This window comes from Azolla caroliniana, unplaced genomic scaffold, assembly GCF_043228905.1.
Source record: "Azolla caroliniana isolate FFs.n. ecotype wild unplaced genomic scaffold, voAzoCaro1.0.p SCAF_79, whole genome shotgun sequence".
In the NCBI taxonomy this organism is placed as follows: Eukaryota; Viridiplantae; Streptophyta; class Polypodiopsida; order Salviniales; family Salviniaceae; genus Azolla; species Azolla caroliniana.
Genome location: NW_028230514.1, coordinates 54,411 through 73,408, shown reverse-complemented (window position 1 = coordinate 73,408; position 18,998 = coordinate 54,411). Strand labels below are relative to the sequence as shown.

Here is an 18,998-nt window from a genome sequence, read left to right as displayed (position 1 = left end):
GTTATCCGCTCGTATCGCTTTCAGCTTCTTGCCGGATTCCCTTTCCACTCTCGCGTGGAGTTCTTTGAAGACGCACAACACTTGGTCCTTTGTCTTCAACGGTGCCGTCCACAGCTTCCGGCTGTGGTCATCAATGAATGTCACGAAGTACTGGGCTCCGCCATGTGACTTCGTTTCTACTTGACACACGTCAGTGTGCACCAACTCCAATGGTGTGCTACGTCTCGTCGGTGGCCTTGAGTGGAAGGAGGTTCGGTTCTGCTTACCGGCCAGGCAATCGGTGCACTTCTCCAGGTGCACATGCTTCACTGGAATAAGGTTGTCTTCTGCAAGCCTCTTCATCCCCTTCTCACTCATGTGGCACAGTCTCTTGTGCCACAGCTCACTGGCAGTGTCGGCTGCCACGTTCAACTCCTCCGGACACAACCAGGCATTCATAAGGTACAATGTGTTGACTTTCCGGGCCCGAGCCACTATCAGGCTCCCCTTGCTGAACTTCATTACGCCGTTCCGGATGCTACCTGTGTAGCCTTCATCGTCTAGCCTCCCGGCCGAAATCAGGTTCAATCGAACCTCCGGAACGTGTCGGACATCCTTCAGCAACATTTTGCATCCGGTCGAGGTTGTCAACCACACGTCTCCTATGCCGGCAATCCGGCACGTACCTTCATTTCCCATCCGAACACAGCCATGCTCACCGGCTGTGTAGGATGAGAAGTATCTTCTTTCCGGGGTCAGGTGGAACGACGCTCCGGAATCGACCACCCAGGTAGTCTCATCGCCGGCAATGTTTAGTTCACCTTCTTCGGTGATGAGCATGATCTCCTCTTCACTTGCCGCGAGTGCCGTCGTTCCTTTCCGGTCCTGCCCTCGCCGATCCGAACCATTCCGGTCCGTGGCTCCCCGGTAAGCACCGTTCCGTTCCGAAGACTTCTTCGAATCGGTGTCGTCGGCTCCGTTGTCTTTTCGGTAATGCCGACAATTCTTTCGGAAGTGCCCCGACTTCCCACAGTGGAAGCATGTGGGCCTTCCTCTTGACCGCGACCAGGTCCCCGACTTCTCCCGTCTTTGCGGACTCCGGTTCCGTTGTCTTCCCCGATCCGATTCGGTAAGCAGCATCTTCGGATCGGAGGCCGGTTCTTTATCTCTCCGACGCGCTTCTTCGTTCAAAATGCTTGTCTTTACCGTTTGTAGGGACAAGTTATCTTCGGTGCAGGAGGTGCTGAGAGTCACCACCAAGTTCTCCCAGCTTTCCGGCAATGTACACATCAACATGATGGCTTGCATTGCATCCTCCAACGGGAACTTGATCGCCGCAAGCTGGTTCACAAATCCCATGAACGTGCTTACGTGTTCCACCATACTCTCGCCGTCCCGGTACTTGAGGTTCACTATCTTCCTCATCAGGGAGGTCCGGTTCAACGCATTTTTCCTCTCATAGAGGCCCGACAGCTTCTGCCACATCTCATATGCGTTGGTGTCGTTCGCCACATGTTGTAGAACGCTCACGTCGACGTATTGCCGAATGGTTGCAACGGCTTTCCGGTTCAGAAGCCTCCATTCCGTCTCAAGTACCCCCTTGGTTATTTCCGACTTGTCGATCGGTTCATACAGGTCCCGAACAATGAGCAGATCCTCCATCTTTATCTTCCAATCGGCGTAGTTCTGCGCATTCAGCACCATCATCCCCGGCTGCCCGCTGCTGCCGCCTTCCATTTTCTGCACTGCAGTCGCTCTGATACCAGATTGTTAGAAATTGACGCTTTCAATTTCTTCACCTCTCGACCACAACTGAGGAAACACGAATCAATGCAGCAGAAAAACGAAAACACAGAGAGAGACTCGAATGCACAGGGTTTAGCGTGGAAAACCCTAGACGGGAAAAACCACGGGAGTGCAAGACTCCAACTATCACTATACGCAGGGAATGTACAATGGCGAGCTGCAAGGCGACGACCTTGAGCTCGCTGTCCTCGCCACAGGCGGCGGTATTACACAGAGGCGTCGACCTCTTCCTTTCTCTCTCTCTCTCTCTCTCACTCTCTCTCTCTCGGCTGCTCTCACTTCGCTCCCTCTAAGTGGAAAACAGAAAAATGAGCAACAACTACAAAACTGTTTGCCCTAAGTCATATTTATACACATATGACTTTCGGGCTATTTACAAATATAGCCTCAAGGGCCCTTGGCAAACATATTCACAAATATGTCCCCGCATCCGGATCTCTCTCCGGGTACATTCGTCATCCGGCTCCGTAGCCGGGGTCTTCATCATCCGGATCCGGAACCGGGTCTTCATCATCCGGATCCGGAACCGGGTCTTCATCATCCGGCTCCGATACCGGGTACTCCTCATTCGGGTCTTCATTCCCGATTCCCGGACATCCGACCATCCCATCCGGAGGGACCGTAATCCCAACATGTTGAGTGACAAGCTCAACATGCTGGATCAACTAAAAGATTGACTAAAGAAGTCGAAAGTCCGATTGATTGGGAGCCAACATGCGGTTAGAGGCCTATATTCTTGTTTTAGCAATAGGAATATTGCAGGCAATTAGTGTTAGAGGCTCACTAAAGAGCATTCAAGTACTTGTCAGTACTTGTGTCACCCCCTAACAGTTGACTTGTATATAAAGTGCTTAATGAGCACATTTGTCGGTACTAAGAACATTTTGAATAAAAGTTTATTGTTGTCTGCTCTACTCAGTCTCTCTCTTACTCACTCACATTGTGTATGTATGCTCTACTCAGTCTCTCTCTTACTCACTCACATTGTGTATGTATCTTCCATGTCTGCTCTACTTAGTCTCTCTCTTACTCACTCACTTGCATTTCACTCACATTCTCTATGTATCTTCCATGTGCGGGCTGAGCCGACTGTGTCTTAAGCTTCCGCACACGGACCTTTTTTTTTTAAGAAGAAGAAGAAGAAGAAGAAGAACGGAGGGGCATTTTAGCAAATACATTAAAGTTAAGAAGAGTGGCATTCTCATAATTATAAAAGAGATTCATGTTCTGCATTTGCGGTGAAACCAAGTTCGAAATGCAGAGATATGGCCATGGCGACACCGACTCTTCCCGGCCCGTTCTCGTCTTCATCATGCCCGTCTTCTTCGCCCCTCATATCACTATGTTCGAACGAGAACCCCCCACTGCTATCGCAAAGGAACCTTGATGAAGCCTCGTTGCATGATCTTCTGAGGCTTATTGTGAAACACGAATAGCCATATTATCATTTGTTTCAGAAATGGATTCCGTTGAGGATGGTTCGAAAGGTTTAAGAGAATTTTGATTGGGAGATCAATGGTTTAAAGAAGGTTGCGCTGTAGAATTCTTCTTTGACGATTAAGGATCCTTCTGCTTTCTCAACGAATTGTCATTTCGAATGCCTATACTTTTCTTTTCTATGCTATGCAGAGAAATAACTATACCAGCATCTCTTTCAGAAATGGAATGTCCCATGTATCTACAAGTTAAGGTCTTGAAAACCTTGAAACATCAGTTTCTTCCATTTGGATCTTGATGATATATTACTTTCTAGCTAGAAAAAAGAAAACGAAGGAGAAGAAAAAAATTTGTCTTTTTGTTCATCTTTACATTATCTTGCTAATTAGCTCTAACTTACTGGATCTTTCTCATAATGCTTAATGAAAGAATAGATGATTGAATGATGTATGAATGTATGGATTGATTAAAGATAAATGCATTCAAGTCTTTCATAGGCCAAAATGGCTGAACAAGAGAGTAAATGTGGACGTCGTGGGACCAAGATCCGATGCAAATTGCCCAAGCTTGTCGATGCCTAAGGCCTTCGTAAAGATATCAGCGACTTGTAGGTGCGTGCTGATGTGTTGGAGGTCTATTTCTCCGGCCTGGACGCGCTCGCGGATGAAGTGGTAGTGCCACCCTGAAAGGACCAGCCAAACAGGTAGTAGTTAGAAATGAGTTCAACAGGTAGTAGTTAGAAATGAGTTCTGTACAATGCCTATGAGTTCTTGTGTGACTCATTAGATGAGACATTGGGCCAAATCTCTTCCATTTTTTGTTATTCCTTTCTTTACTAGTGGACACCCTCCTTCTACCATCACCTCACATATGTAGCTTCATGAGGGCAAGCCCTGCAAACCTGTTATGGTAGTTAAAAAATGAGAGTACCCAAACGCATGAAATTAATAAGGGAAAAGTACCAGGATACCCTTGGAAGTTCGTCTATTTACCAGAATGCCCCTGGAAGTTCCAAATTTACCAAACTACCCCTATGTCCAAAAAAATACACTTTATAAAGTAAGTACAAAGGACCCAAAGAATCTCTTAAGTAAAGAAATTTGTGTTTTAAAGGTATTCTGGTAAATAGGGCTTGTAGATTTGAGTGTATAATTACCTTATAAGGTGTATTTTTTTGGACATAGGGGTAGTTTGGTAAATTTGAAACTTCCAGGGGTATTCTAGTAAATAGACGAACTTCCAGGGGTATCCTGGTACTTTTCCCAATTAATAATGGCTTGGTTATACTAATAAGATGGAGGTTAAAAATGAAGAAAGACTTTTGTCGAGATTTTGTAAGCACCATGGGAATGAAAGAAGGGATTTCCGGTGTAGCATACATTATGTCAGCATATGTATAGCATTTGTGAAGAAGCCTTACAAACCCTAACAATAAAACCGAATCTTACATAAGAAACATTTGGTGGACGAAGTGTATGACCAACATATATAGCCTCATTAAGATAATAGAATGAGACATAGTACCTTGAGATATTCTAATGTGAATGGATTGCAAGGGAAGATGAAGTCTATCAAGTTTGAGGAGTTAAGACTAGGGGGTGTTGTCGATAGCTGATTATTGTAACATCTTGAAGTGGACTACATTGGAGGTTTCCTTCAGTTGAGTAACGAGAGTTGTATGTTGGGCCTTTAGTGTCCGCACACATTAATGGTCATAATTAAATGCATCACCTAAAGCAAGAATTAGTTCTACGAGACCTAAGGTGGTGTGGAATGTTTCTTGGACCACAAGCTTAGAATCTAAAAGGACAATGAATAGGAGCGTTGGAGGTGCGGGTGTAATGGTTAGATGTGGCATGATGTACACCTTGATTTCGGCCTCAATCGGGGTGTCTTTGACTACTTTTCTTGGTCAATGGTAATGTAGGTGACTTGATCTACGGGCAAACTTTAAGAGTGAGTTTAATTTATAGCAACCAATAGAGGACCCAATACGAGTGATAAGGGTTGTCGATGGGGTTGTAGTTTAGCTTTACCAACTCTATGGGATGGACTTGGGAGAGTGATTGTCAATAAGTTCATGTGAGGAGCCCGAGTGGGGTTAGGGTTAGCTAATTCGTTTAGGGTCTAGCGTACTCACCATCACCATACAATCATAGTCGATGGGAGCCTCATGCTAGCTATCTAAGGGGATGAATGTAAAAGTGGCATGGATGAGCACTTCTTCTTCAAGGGTCTTGCAAGGCTGGCAAGACAATCACAATGAATATTGTGTTACTCCATGGTCAATTCTCCAAAGGTGCAAGGGAGGTAATGCTCAATCTGTATGGTTTGTTCATATGCAGACATAGGTTGTGATAGAGATGCTTTGCAAATGTTGCTTTTTTTCCTCATTCAAATACTAATGGATCCCATTCTCTACGAAAATTGCTTCGGCGGTTGTGAGGTTCTCCATGTCACTATACATACCGTGATACTAGCTGCTTGTGCAAAATACCAAGTAATTGATTCTGTGCAGAATACTACAATACAATAGAATTGGATACTTGTGAATATTATTGAATTAATGATTGATTTATTGATATTATGCATATACAAAATGCTAGACTATGTCAAAATTGGTTAATATTTAATCGGAAAAGGTTTACCAAATGTCAGTATTATAAAACAAATGTGCTCCAAATACAATTGGTGTTCCATTGAACAAAATATTTGATCCAAATGACAACATATTCCATGGCATAATGTTGTATATACACATGTGCACATTAACATTGATTGTTAATAACTGTATGCAACTTTTGTATTGTGATACTAGTGGGGAGTTTTAGAGCTTAAAAACGTATTCATATTCGATGCAACTGATGAAGATCCAAAGAGATTAGAAGACAGTAAAAACTATACAATTCATTTTGAGAAACAACGAGCAATTGAGCAGGTTCGACATTAAGTTTCTCAACTTGCATCAAAGACGGCGCTAGAAAGTCCGAATAGTCGTTCGGATAATGAATTGCATCTACGCCTGATTGATTATAAAATCGGTCTACTCAAGTCCTCAGAATCTCTTGTTGCTTTGCCCGGCCTACTCGGCCCTCGTTCGCCACTTTCTTCTCTAGACGCCCGCACTAGCGGAATCCACTCTTTCATAGAAAATGTGTTTGATGTAGAATATCTTACCCAATACAAAATTTCCCGATGCATCTACAATATTTTGAGATGCACATTGTTTAGAAAAAATGCACATGTTTTGAATTTTCATCCTCAACATTTACAACAAAACTATTACCAACGTATACCACATCCCTAGAACCATGATATGTGGATGATGGGTTGTTCTTTTTCAGTTTTGGTTTGCTTACTTTATTGTTCACCAATGTATGGACATTGGACACCCAATTATGAATATATGCTTTGTTTGGACAGTGCTTCCATTTCTATGTACACAATGGCAACAAAAAACATGTTATTTCTCTAACTGCAATACAATGACATGATTCATAGAATAACCATGATAGAATGGAGAGATCATAGTTCAAGGGCTCCCTAACATCCCCAAGTCTTCTCCCTATTTACTTCATCTAGCTTCAGTCCCAAAATAGTTGTTTGATATCTCAAACCTATGAGGAGTAAACAATAGTTGCATTAGAAAACATGTTTTTTTATTTCCAAAAAAGAATATACTCCATTAGTTAAATATGTATTTTTGTACACAACTTTAGTCCCCTTATCGGGTAGTCCTTGCCTATATTATCCTATCATCCTCAACAACGACATACCTTGTGTTGATTGTATAAAAGCTCGCCACCATACGTCTACTTACATTTGGGCGACATCTCATATTTATCTTACACTTTCGCATATGTCTCTAACTGATCTATACCTGGTTATATCTATTTCTTAGTTATCCACCAAGTATCCATACACATCATCTGCATTCAATAGCCCACATGTTTGTTCTCTATGTATCTCATCTCATTCATGCACCTCTTTCAACTAATGGGAGCGGGGAACAACCATCCGGGTACCACAATTAGACAACATGTTTTCTTAGATACTCCACTACATGAGCAACAATACAATTCAATATCATTGGCCTTTAGTTGTTCATGAGTAAGTGCTCGCTTTATAACGACACATGGTCTATCATATTCACCTTCTCCATTGCTAGACCAAAAAATGTTTCACGTAATCACCAATCCTATGTCACAAGCATCTCTCTTGACAAAATAGAATGGACATTTAGCCTTAAAAAACGACACAATATTTGTCATGTAAGTTATTTCAAATGTACCTATGACTCTCATCTTGTGCGTTTTACCTATGAGGAAAGAGGGACTTCTAGCTCGGGTTATGGCTTCTAAGAATGCACTAATTTCAGGATATTACTAGTATAGATTTGACCATGCAACATTGAATCTTGTTGAACAAATGCAAAATGATGTTTTTACTTTTGTTCAATGTAATCACCTTTGTAAGTTTGCTAAAGGCAGGGTACACTGTAGGAGTGGTTAACAAGCATAGAAACTCGCTATGGAATCATGAGTAATAGGCTGCTAGAAGACAATATTGACCTTGGAAATGCTTTGTTGGACATATGTTATATTTGGCAAGCTTGAAAAGGGGGGGGGGGGGGGAACAGTCAATGATATTCAGTTTGAGATGTGGTCTCTTGGATATATCATATTCTTGCAAACAGAGATGTTCTCTTGTGGAATGCATCTATTACAGGATAGGTGGACCATGGCTTAGTAGAGATTTTTTGTGGTTTATTTGGTGAGGCACAAAAAAAAATTTCAACTTGGATTTCGAGATACATGGATGTGGGATGTAGTGATTTTGGCCTTGACAAGTTTGCCAAGGTGGTTGTGAAAGAGTGATTGACATGCATAGAAAATCACATTGAAATTATGAGTAAGAGGCTGTTAGAAGACAATATTGAGCATGGGAATGCTTTGTTGCACATGTATGGTATATGTGGCAATCTTGAAAAAACACAAAAAACAGTCGATGATATTTTAGTTTGAGATGTAATTGATATTCTTGCAGACAAACATGTTCTCTTGTGAAATGCATCTATTACAAGATATGGTGAGCATGGCTCAGCAGAGATTGGTAGTGTAAATGTGGAGCAATAATTGAAGCCTGAGCACAGGGATTTGCCGTTAGTACCAAGGTTAATACACTTTTCAAATGTGAAATGTTACTGGATGATGATATAGAAATGGTAGCTTGAAATAAAAGCAACCTGGGATTGAAGAGAATAGAAGGATATTAAAACCTGGGTAGTCATACCTCCATGGCTAGTCATTGGGAAATGACTAGCCATGGAGTGAAATGTTACTGGATGATGATATAGAAATGGTAGCTTGAAATAAAAGCAACCTGGGATTGAAGAGAATAGAAGGATATTAAAACCTGGGTAGTCATACCTCCATGGCTAGTCATTGGGATAGTCCTTTTTCCTCTTCTTTTTCATCTCTTTTGTAGTTTGTACTTGACAGGTTTTTTTGAAAACTAATGGAAGGATATTTTGTTTTGGAAAAAAAAGAAGTTATTTCAAATGTAATTTAAAATAATGTTGGACAAACATGGTGTAATACTTCTTAACCATTAAATATAAAGAAATGGATCGCTTTCTTTATAGGGAAAAGTACCAGGATACCCCTGGAAGCTCGTCTATATTGTGATGGGCGTCATTGGCTTACATCTTGTGGTTAACCTTAATAGGCTATTTCCTTCATCTCTTGAACATAAACGATCCATTTTAATGTTTTTTATACTGACACATACCATCTTTGAAAAAAAAAAAAAAAATTCCATCCAAAATGAAGCTACTTTCCCATTAGTTAGGAAGGATTATTACATAGAGAGTCTACAAGGAGACTTATACACACATCGGGGAGTCTACCTCCGATCAAGTAAAAGAAGATCAACCTACTTACAATGCCTTGCGGCCTAACTTAATGTAAGAAGCTACCTATATCTAAGGCGATGGCCTTCAATGTTGCCTAGTACGAGTCGGCTCTTGGGGCCTACAACGAAGAGAGGGTGGCAGGTGAGTAGGAAACAACCAGTGTGGGGGCTGGTAATTCCACCTCGGGCCACTCTCGCCTTGCATCACCATAGGTGTGTTCCTCCATTTTTGCCAAAAGCGCAATCGGGCAGAGATCACGTCGTTGGAGTGGCTGCAAATCTCTTCCAGTTGCCCTCGTAGGCAGCTGATAATCGCGAACCATATGTCCATGATCATTTCCTTCGGGGGCCGTACCGTACCTTGGAAAACCTTGAGGCAACGCGCTTTCCATATGTACCACAAGGTGAAACCTGCAATCAGCATCCAGATTTCTGGAAACCTAGGGGATGCGGGCTACAAGCCTCTTTCGAAACAGATCTTGACGATTTTGCCTCTCGTGCATACATAGCACCAACTATCCGCATTGACGGTGTCCGTCCACCCTTCGACCGAGTGACCAATCCATGCCGCAACGCTCCACGAGGCTGTTCCTTCAACTTCACATGCCGCAAGGAGGCGACTCACTCTATCCCAGATCTTTTGAGCTTGAGGGCAATCCCACAGACAATGTCTCAAAGTCTCAATAGGTCGAGAGCACAGTGGGCAGCCTAACGGGCCGCCGCGTTTACGTAGCCATTCACCAATGGGCACCACATTGTGACCGATCTGCCACCAAAAGAGCTTGATCTTTTCAAGCATGTGGAGGCGCTAGAGACCTTTCCAAAAGGTAATGAGCGCCTCATCGGGGATTCCCAATGTTCGCCAGCCATTGCGAAGGGGGCTGCCCAGCTGCAGCTGCAAAGTCTGACCCAATTTAGTGGTGTAATCGAAGAAGTGATGGAGTCTATCATCATGTTTCCATCTGAAATCCCCTGGGTCCCAATCCAGATCGACAAGGGGGTGACAACCATATACCCTTAACCTCCAATGGGGTTCCACCTTAGCAACATCCGGGTCTGTCTTCCAGATGTTGTCAACCTGTGCCACCACTCGGATTGGGTGCCAAGAGCCCCTACTCTGACTGTCCCCAAAAACTGTATCTCTCCCCAATCCACTCACACCCTTTAGCAACTTGACCATTCCAACCTCGTCAAAGAGACCGAACCATGCAGGTTCTCTCACCTCCCCCATCGGAACCCTGTCAACTGCCTCAGCTATCAGTCTCCGCATTTTCGTAGCTCCCTTGAGGGGAGGGAAAAGGTCCTCTTGGGCTCTTCCTGAAACAGCCATACGTCTCCAATCATTTATAGATAGGAGGCCTGTTTGTGCCAGCTTTCCCAATGCTAGGCCCTTAAGTTGGCCTAGCATCGTGTCGTCACTTGTTCGCACATGAGGATTCCAGAATCGTGGCTGTCTAGTCCATTCGGTCAATGTCTCCGGGGTGTGTTTGACCAAATGTTGTCGTAGATGGCACCATGCCCGCAAGATGGAGTTCGCGACCCTATCCTCCGGATGGCAAGCTAGCTTGGGTGGGACTCCGCTCGTGCAGCACCAATTCAAGGAGTCGGGCCAAGGCCTACCATACTATGGAGTCCCTGCTTGCAGCCTGTTGCGAAGAAGTACCTTCCAGCACCCTTTACCTGGCAGAAGGCAGCGAACCACCATTTTAGCCATCAATGAACGACTTTGCATTAAGGGGTCTATGAGGCCAAGCCCCCCTTTGGCCCGCGGTTGCGTTAACCAACACCATGACACTCTGGCAACAACCCTTGGGTTGTCCTTACCTGACCATATAAACCCCCTGATGGCAGCCTTAATCGCGTGCAGACCTGCAGGATCCATAATCCAGCAGCAGACTGAGTGCCACATGGTAGCGAGCAACACTTGGTTCGCAACAAGGACTTGTTCAACATCACTAGATCTTAGATTATGAACCAGGCACATATGCTATATTTTTCCATTTAGATCATCGATATTAATTACATCTTTTATTTAGATGAATCACTTAATATTCCATTAAGCATTACTTTCTTCTCTTTATAGCCGATGTGCTTGGTTAGACTAGTGAAATACCCCATGATCTTTCTCATTATAATTTTAATTTCATTTCTTCTATTTTTGGTTATGTTGTTCACACATACATCACACCCACCGGTACTTCAATTATACTTTTCTCAATATTTCCTTTTTTGTGTGCAACACAATGTGAAAAGGTTAAAGGGCATTATAAAAGCTATAAAAGGACACTCATATAGAACTCGAATTAGAGCATCTATCTCTCCAAATCGTAATATCTTTCTACTGTATAGCTCTAAATAGATCATCTTCTTATCTATTATCAAGCCTAAAGCTTAAGCTTCCACCATAAGTGTTTCTGTCAATTATAACTTTTTCATGACTTTCCATAATAGTTAATTGTAAAGAATTGGATATGATTCTGTGTAGTGGAAGAGATGTGTTGTGTGTGTGTGTGTGTGTGTGTGTGTGTGTGTGTGTGAGAGAGAGAGAGAGAGAGAGAGAGAGAGAGAGAGAAAAGAAGAGAAGAGAGACACAACATAGATAGATGAGAGAAAAATGAAGTACTCAAGAAGAAGAAGAAGAAGAAGAAGAAGATATATATTAACAAGGAAAATATGAAATACAAAAATGTAGCATTACAAGGAGCAACAATCGACACTATATGAAGTAGGAGAAGGGTGTTTTATATAGGATCACCCGCTCTCTTCATTAACACCCACTCTCTCTCTCTAGAGCTATAGAAGCTCATGGGTCATGGGAATGTGGAAACTCGTTAGTTATGTGTCATAGAATATGATTCTATGACATATAGTTAATGTTCAGAGAGTATTGGTGACTTTTGACCTTTGAATGTTCATACATTCTCAAAAGGTGTGTTCACACAGTAGACTAGGTTGAGCTTGATTCTCAACATTAATGTTAAGTGATTAAGTGAGCTCAAGCTCATTTGTCTATGTTAGGATATTAAGTTTAGATCTTGCTTTGTTTGTTCTTTAGTGTTTGCTTGTAGGCTTAGGAGCTAAGTGACATCCCTTAAATTAACGTCGCCAAGAATAGTGGATCTTGTCTTGCCCCATAGATCTCTATTTTGGTTGACTTAGGACTAGCTAGATCAAAATGTCCTAAACTTTCCCACAAATGTTTCATCCTAGGGGATAGCCGAAAAGCCTAATTAATTGATCTAGATTGATTAATTCTGTTGGTATCAAATTTCAATCATACACCTTGTGGGGCAAAACTTAGATGTTATGAAGTTCACTTTGAACCCCATTGTAGTGGTGTATAATTGTAAAGCCTTCAGACAAATGTCAAAATTGTGGAGATCATTACAAGACAAAGAAAATATCATTGATGTAGCCTGTAGGTATATATAGAGAAATGTTCACTACTGGACATCTCTAACCCCTAGGAAGGCCAACTTGAACAAACTTGTCCATTTGTAGAAGAAGAGGATTTGTATCAAAAGCCTATAAGAGGGAACTTAATGCGCAACCTTCTCTTACTTGATTAGAAGAATGTCCAAGGATAAACTAATTGCCCTGAAGATAACATGATGTTAAGCTTTCTTATTTTAACATTTTGACATTTTGTATCCAAATCCCAATCTTAACCTTCCGTTTCCTAAAAAAAAAACCCTCCCCCTCTATAAAGGCAACCAACCTTACTATTGCTATGATCAACATTGTAATTTGCAATATGTAACTTTAACTTAACCATACACCCCATAATATAATTGAATTATTTCTCAACATAAACAATTGAAGATGCTAATACCTATCATTAATATGGGATACACTTTGCATATACATCATCTTTGAATGTAGTCAACAATGATGAGCCCATCAAAAGCTAGAGGAGCACAAGAAGCCAAAGCATAAAATTCCTACTTGATAGAACTTTCCATGAACCACTAGGTTTCTTAGAGTACCAACAGGGCGTATAAAACCAAGTGTCGTAATAAAAAGATTGGTCAACTTTTGATAAGGTGGTGAGAGCTAAAGCATGGTTGAGCGCTCTTGTTATGAAGGTGAAGGATTTACCCTAGGAAAGCACATGCATTGAAAGTGGCACATATGGAGTGGTAAAATGAAGTATTGAAATATAGTATTTTCTTACGTTGAATAACTACGATATTTACACGTGGCTAGATACGTCAACACAACTTTCATAATGCTCGTAGCCCTACATCGCAAAGGTGAATGACATGTAGTTCCACATCGCTAGAAAATTATTCAATACATCAGAAAAAAGAAATCATTATCCTTCCCCTTAGTGTGGTTTCCATTTGCCTACTTTCTTGCCAATGCCCATGATAATCACAACTTTAAGTAGTGTGGCAAAGTAGTTTGCAATCATGACGAGAGAGTGAAAGAGAAGTTGTAACTTCTGAAAATAATAATCTAGAATTACTATTTTTTGTGGTCTTAAATATTTCAACATTTGAAAGAATCTTGCACGTTAATGAATTTAATTTTTTCTACAAGAGGTTGTATAATAGAGATCCATTTGCTATCGTGTATTGATATATATACACATAAATTAAGCTTCCAATCTTGAGTCGGGGGCAATGCATTTAGTATTTGAATTTTTTTATGAGTTTGTTGAATTTATCATCTTTGGCTTGTAATCATGGAGACACTAAGATGCACGTTCCAACATGTAAATATAAAGCATGTGAACATTGAAGTCAAAAAGGTAGAAAGCCTGGTTTTTTATAAATTTTTACAATTGGTCATGTCCCTTGGTGCACACAATTGGTAGTGAACACGAAATTACAGAATTTTGCTACAACTGTGTGAAGGATAGATCGACGTAATATTATTTTGAAATTTTGATTGGATAATAGAATGCCAACGAAAGTTACATTAAATCTACGCAAATATTTACACTTTGTTATTTGTTCATACATTACGTGGTCAGTATGAAAGTTTCATAGGCAATGCTGATGCCATTTTCAGGAAGCAAATGCATTTTAAACGGATATGGACCTCTATGCTCATTTTTAGGGAAGATGGAGATCACATGATTTGGATGCATACTGTTCCCGTGATTTTGGGAAACAATGTCTACTAACTTTGTTTATGGACATTCTGTTGTTACAGATTTTGGGTGCTATAGGTTACATTGAATGCTCAATTGCAGTTTGGGAGGAGTAGACGATAAACATCTTGGAGATATGGTGTACAAATATGTCTTGTTCTTGCATATACACATCAAATTGACTATGAGGAATGGCGTTGGAAAGTTGTTGCTAGTGTTGACTATGCTCAACAAATCGGCTATGATGAGAGTACAAGGGAATCGGTCAAAAACTTAAAACATGGGAAATTTAAGAGAAAATAAGGGAATGTCAAAAGAACATTTCAATGTTGTGTCATTTCTCAAAGCTTGTGCTTGGTGGAAGGATCTTTGTGAGGGTTCTAGAATACATGCATATATTGTGAGAAAAAGGGTTGCTGGAAAAAGCTCATATGTAGCAATGGTTTTGATCAACATGTATGTTAAAGGTGGTGCTCCTTTCAAAGCACAAAAACTGCTCGGAAAGTTGTCAAGCTGAAATGTTATATTGTGGAATGGAGTGATAACTACAGGTTTACAACGATTCCGATGTCCAAAGTATTATTTCAGCCATCTTTCATCGGCATGGAGACTGCAAATATCCATGAATCAAAAATGTTTTTAGGTCCCTTTCTCATGAATGGATGGATGAATTTATGGTTAGCATTAGCTTTGTTTTGGTGGGGTTCTTCTTCTCACCGAAACGCCCATCAACTTTTGTATTGCTTATGATTTTATAATACCAGGGTGTATCTTTTGTTATATATATATATTTATACTTTGTTGACAAAATTGCACATATATTATGAGCATGGTCTAAAGCTACCTATCCAATAGACATCTATTCTATTTATGATGGCCAATTGTGTCATACCATTCATGATCTCTAGAGGGTTTTAGATGCACAATCGGCCAGTGAAATGTTAGCACAACCCATAAATATAACAAACCCGAGACTTGACAATATTTGAGTAGACCGTATTTCAAGAATGCATGCAGTTTTCAATATGATTTATGGAATTCAATGAGGTGTTTTATCTAGTACTCTTCATTGATACTAATGCTAATTGAAACTTCAGGAGGATGTTAACTCATGTACAATAGTTTGCAAATTTTGTTGTGTAGTGCCAATTTATGTTTAATTTCATAGGTTTAGAAGCCTTTTTCTCTTGCTACCCTTCAATTAATAACAATAGTATATATAAAAGCATGGCACACAATGTGATGTTTAAAGATAAGTGTTTAACTAGTGTAGACAATCCTTACAATCGAGTACATGCTCTCTATAGTGATAAAGGATCTCACATGGGATGCTTTATTTAATGCGAGATCAACACTCTATTTAACCTTTGCATATCAAGACAGCATGCAACCTTTTTCATTTTGTATCTATCAAATACCTTGGAAAATTTCCAAACTTATGGAGAACATTAAATAGAATGTAGCGTCTATATTTACCCCTAATATCTCTTCTTATGTAATGTCACTATTTTCTAGAACAAGGGCACAATAAAACAATCCATTGCGAAGGAGATTTCCTCTAGCATTACATACAAAGAGTGAAATGGAATTATTGGCGTGACGTTAGCATCGTGTTTTCATGATTCTCATCATTTAGATCTAATGACATATTGCACTTGTGAATTCATTACTATATACTCCAAATTTCATGTAGTGAATGTTGTGAATAAATGGCGCTTATGACAGAACACTTGAGACTTAATCAAAGATGATGCAATGTATTGAATGATTTGATGCTTGTTTATTTATTTATTTGTTATAGTCATCGTAAAAGCCACCATAATTAATCAATTGACAACAACGCTTGGTAAGGCCGATAAAAGCCACGAATACGAAATCCACGGACCTGACTCTCAGGGGCTTTTGCGAAGAAGATATGCACCGTGCGGTAGCAAGTAAAGTAGCATCCCAATCTGAAATGGGATAAGATGCTATACCCCTTTATTTATTTATTTTATCTATTGTGTTCAAACATCTTCTTCAAAGGTACATATATGAACCATCATCTTATATAATAATTTCTTGCGAGCTCAGAAAAAAGATGCATCCAACAAGAGGTGTCATCTATGTACCACATCTCTTTAAAAGTACATATTACATATCAATCTTGCATAGGAGGAGTAGCTTTAGGACCCACACTAGACACACACAAATACACCCCTCACTTATTTTTTTTAAGAAACTTGAAAGACAACATGAATTAGTAGACATAAACTCATGCCACTTGCCCAATGACTTCCTTAACCCTCCCTTACCCCCCCCCCAAAACCCCCAAACCAAAACCCTCCTATCACCCATTTCTCCATCTCTAGTTTTAATGATAGTTGTCTAGTTTTAATGATAGCTGTCCATGTCCGTCAATACGAAAGATGAGTCGTCCATGAGAGCAGCCATTGAGTCGGCATCGAGGGCACAAAACATGTCGTACCCGCCCAACGCACCCGCCAGGATCTGCACCTCGGCCCCGAAGCGGAAGCCCTCGGCGCGGACGGCACTGGGGGCCCCCCACCCGAAATCGGTCGCGTACACGGGGTACTTGGGGGAGTCGACCACGTGGAAGAGGCCGGTGCGGTCGAAGTGTGGGATGGCGTTCCGCCGGCGCTCCGCCTCGAGGATGTAGTCCCGGAAGGAGCCCTCGGTGACGGCCGTAATGGCGCGGTGGATTTGGGCGGCGATCTCGGGGAGACGGGCGCGGCACAAGGCGCCCGCGGACTGCTTCACGAGGGCCCCGTCCAGCGCGTTCCCGAAGTAGCCCTTGGGCAATTTAAGGAAGCGCTGTCGGCAGTTGATCGGGATGAGGAGGCAGACCGCCTGCTCTTCGGGAAGCCGGCGTGCGCGGATGAGCGCCCGCCACCAATGCGCGCAGAAGGACTCGAATGTGGTGTAAGTCTCCTTCGGGCCGCCGCCAGCCCCCGCCAGCTCTTTGATCTTCTTCAGCTTCTCCTCATTGAAGGAGAAAACCCTCTGCACCAAATCCTTCCTGGCCTCTCTCTTCTCCTCCTGCTCTTTCTGCTTCTCCATGATGGGTGCCTGTGTCCTGGCGGCTGTGGCGGCGGCAACCGCCGACTGGTTCGTGGGCCTGCTGCCGCCCCTCGATCGGCCCTGCGTATTGCTGCTCACCATCTCTTCCATCATTTTCTCCCCTCGCTTCTGCTGCTGCTCCTCCAACGCGGAGAACAGCTTCTCCTCCTCCCGCTGCCCCTCCATCACCGACAGAAACTTCTCCCCGTACTCCTGCATCGCTCCCCCTCGCTTCTCCTCCGCCACCAGCTGCTGCTGCGGCTGCCTGCAGCGCTTCGACATTAGGCTGATGTCCTTCACCCGCCGCATCATGTAGCTCAGGGTTTCGTCGAAGGAGTTGGACAGGGAGTCGACGCTGAGGGAGGGGCGGACATGTAATGGCGGCACGCTCATGGCCACAGAGCGACATGTGTCGGCCCAGCATTTCATGAAGTCGTAGAAGGATTGGGCATCTGCTACGGCGTGGCTCATGGAGACGCCCACGCTGAATCCGCCGTGATCCGCTGGGAACCTGGTGATCTGGAATTATGCACGCAGGCAGGTACAGGGAAATTGGCAACTTTTAAGACAGAAACACGATTCATTAATCAAATCCATGGCTAAATGCAGGATCTGGCCATCTATCTATCGTCTATAGTATATATATATATAGACACACACACACATACATACACAAAGTGAGCATGATTTGATAAGGTGGGTAGGTACCACAACCTACCTGCACAGACAGGATGGGCTGGTCCAGATAATCGGAGCGGAGCAGCTCTGTCCGCCTGGCGAGCTTCCAGAAGAGGTTGGAATACTGGAAGCCTGCGTCTTTGAGACGATTGAAAGGGAGGTCGCGGACACAGGCTTCCACGAACTCCACGCCTTCGTCGTTGCAGGCCACGCTGAGGCGGCCACCCGCGTCGGTGGTGAAGCGCCCGGCGAGCGGGTAGAAATGGACGAGGGTTCGAGCCAAGCTGTCCTTGAGGGATGCGACGTGGCCATTGTATTCCGCCACCGCCGCATCGGCGGAGGCGGAGGCGGAGGCGGGAGGAGTGGCGTAGAAGAAGATGCGGTTGATATAAGGGTAGGAGCGGCAGACGAGGTCGCAGCTGGAGAGGAACATGTGGTGGTGGTGTTGTTGGTGGCCTGCGCGATGGCCGGCATCAGGGGAAGAAGGAACGGCGTTGAGGGGTGAGAAGTCAGTTGGAGTTGCAGGCAGAATGCAGGAGATTCGATCCAGGGAGACGTGGGCGGGCTCCTGCAGCGGCGCAGGCCCACCGCCGGTGGTGGTGGTGGTGGTGGTGGTGGTGATGGGGAGGTCCTGTGGGGAGGAGCTATGGTGGTGGAGAAGGGGAGGCGGACGAACAGGTGGTGATGGTGGTGGTGGGGAGAGGACCACATTTAGGCCAGGTGGTGGGGGTGGATGGTTGTGATCGATAGGCGGCGGGTCGGGTGGGAGCGGGGCGGCCAGCAGGGCCATGAGCCGGTCTCCGAGGGCTTCGTCGGGATCATGGTCGAGGTGGGGTTGGTCATCATGATGATTATCATCGTAATGTGTGGCGCTGGCGCTGGTTTGGTGGCAGTAGGCACCGCTGGGAGCCGGGAGTGGGAGAGCTACTACCGCGGAAACGAGGCCCATGGTGTTGTGTGATTGCGGGCGTGGGTGTGGGCGTGGACCGACCGACCGGGGCGGTAATGGATAGATGGGCTTAGATTA

The 18,998-nt window shown here is 43.3% G+C and overlaps 1 protein-coding gene across 2 annotated transcripts; it reads right to left on the bottom strand.

Moving 5' to 3' along the window:
* Positions 1-16,198: 16,198 nt before the first annotated feature.
* LOC147849332 (acetyl transferase 1-like) lies at positions 16,199-18,998 on the bottom strand. Of its 2 annotated transcripts, XM_087337640.1 has the most exons (3): positions 18,471-18,996; positions 18,012-18,410; positions 16,199-17,812 (listed from the first exon to the last, which is right to left on the bottom strand). In XM_087337640.1, the coding sequence occupies exons 1-3, from the start codon at positions 18,918-18,920 to the stop codon at positions 16,607-16,609; spliced, it is 2,055 nt and encodes a 684-aa protein (XP_087193766.1). In that variant the 5' UTR covers positions 18,921-18,996; the 3' UTR covers positions 16,199-16,606. The 2 variants fall into 2 exon arrangements, with proteins under 2 accessions (XP_087193766.1, XP_087193765.1); XM_087337639.1 differs by having other exon boundaries at positions 18,012-18,998.

Excerpts from the sequence above, each read along its gene's own strand:
- LOC147849332 (XM_087337639.1), bottom strand. The coding sequence starts at position 18,920 with ATGGGCCTCGTTTCCGCGGTAGTAGCTCTCCCACTCCCGGCTCCCAGC. Across the intron at positions 17,813-18,011 it reads AGCCCATCCTGTCTGTGCAG|ATCACCAGGTTCCCAGCGGA; the intron begins GTAGGTTGTGGT and ends GCATAATTCCAG.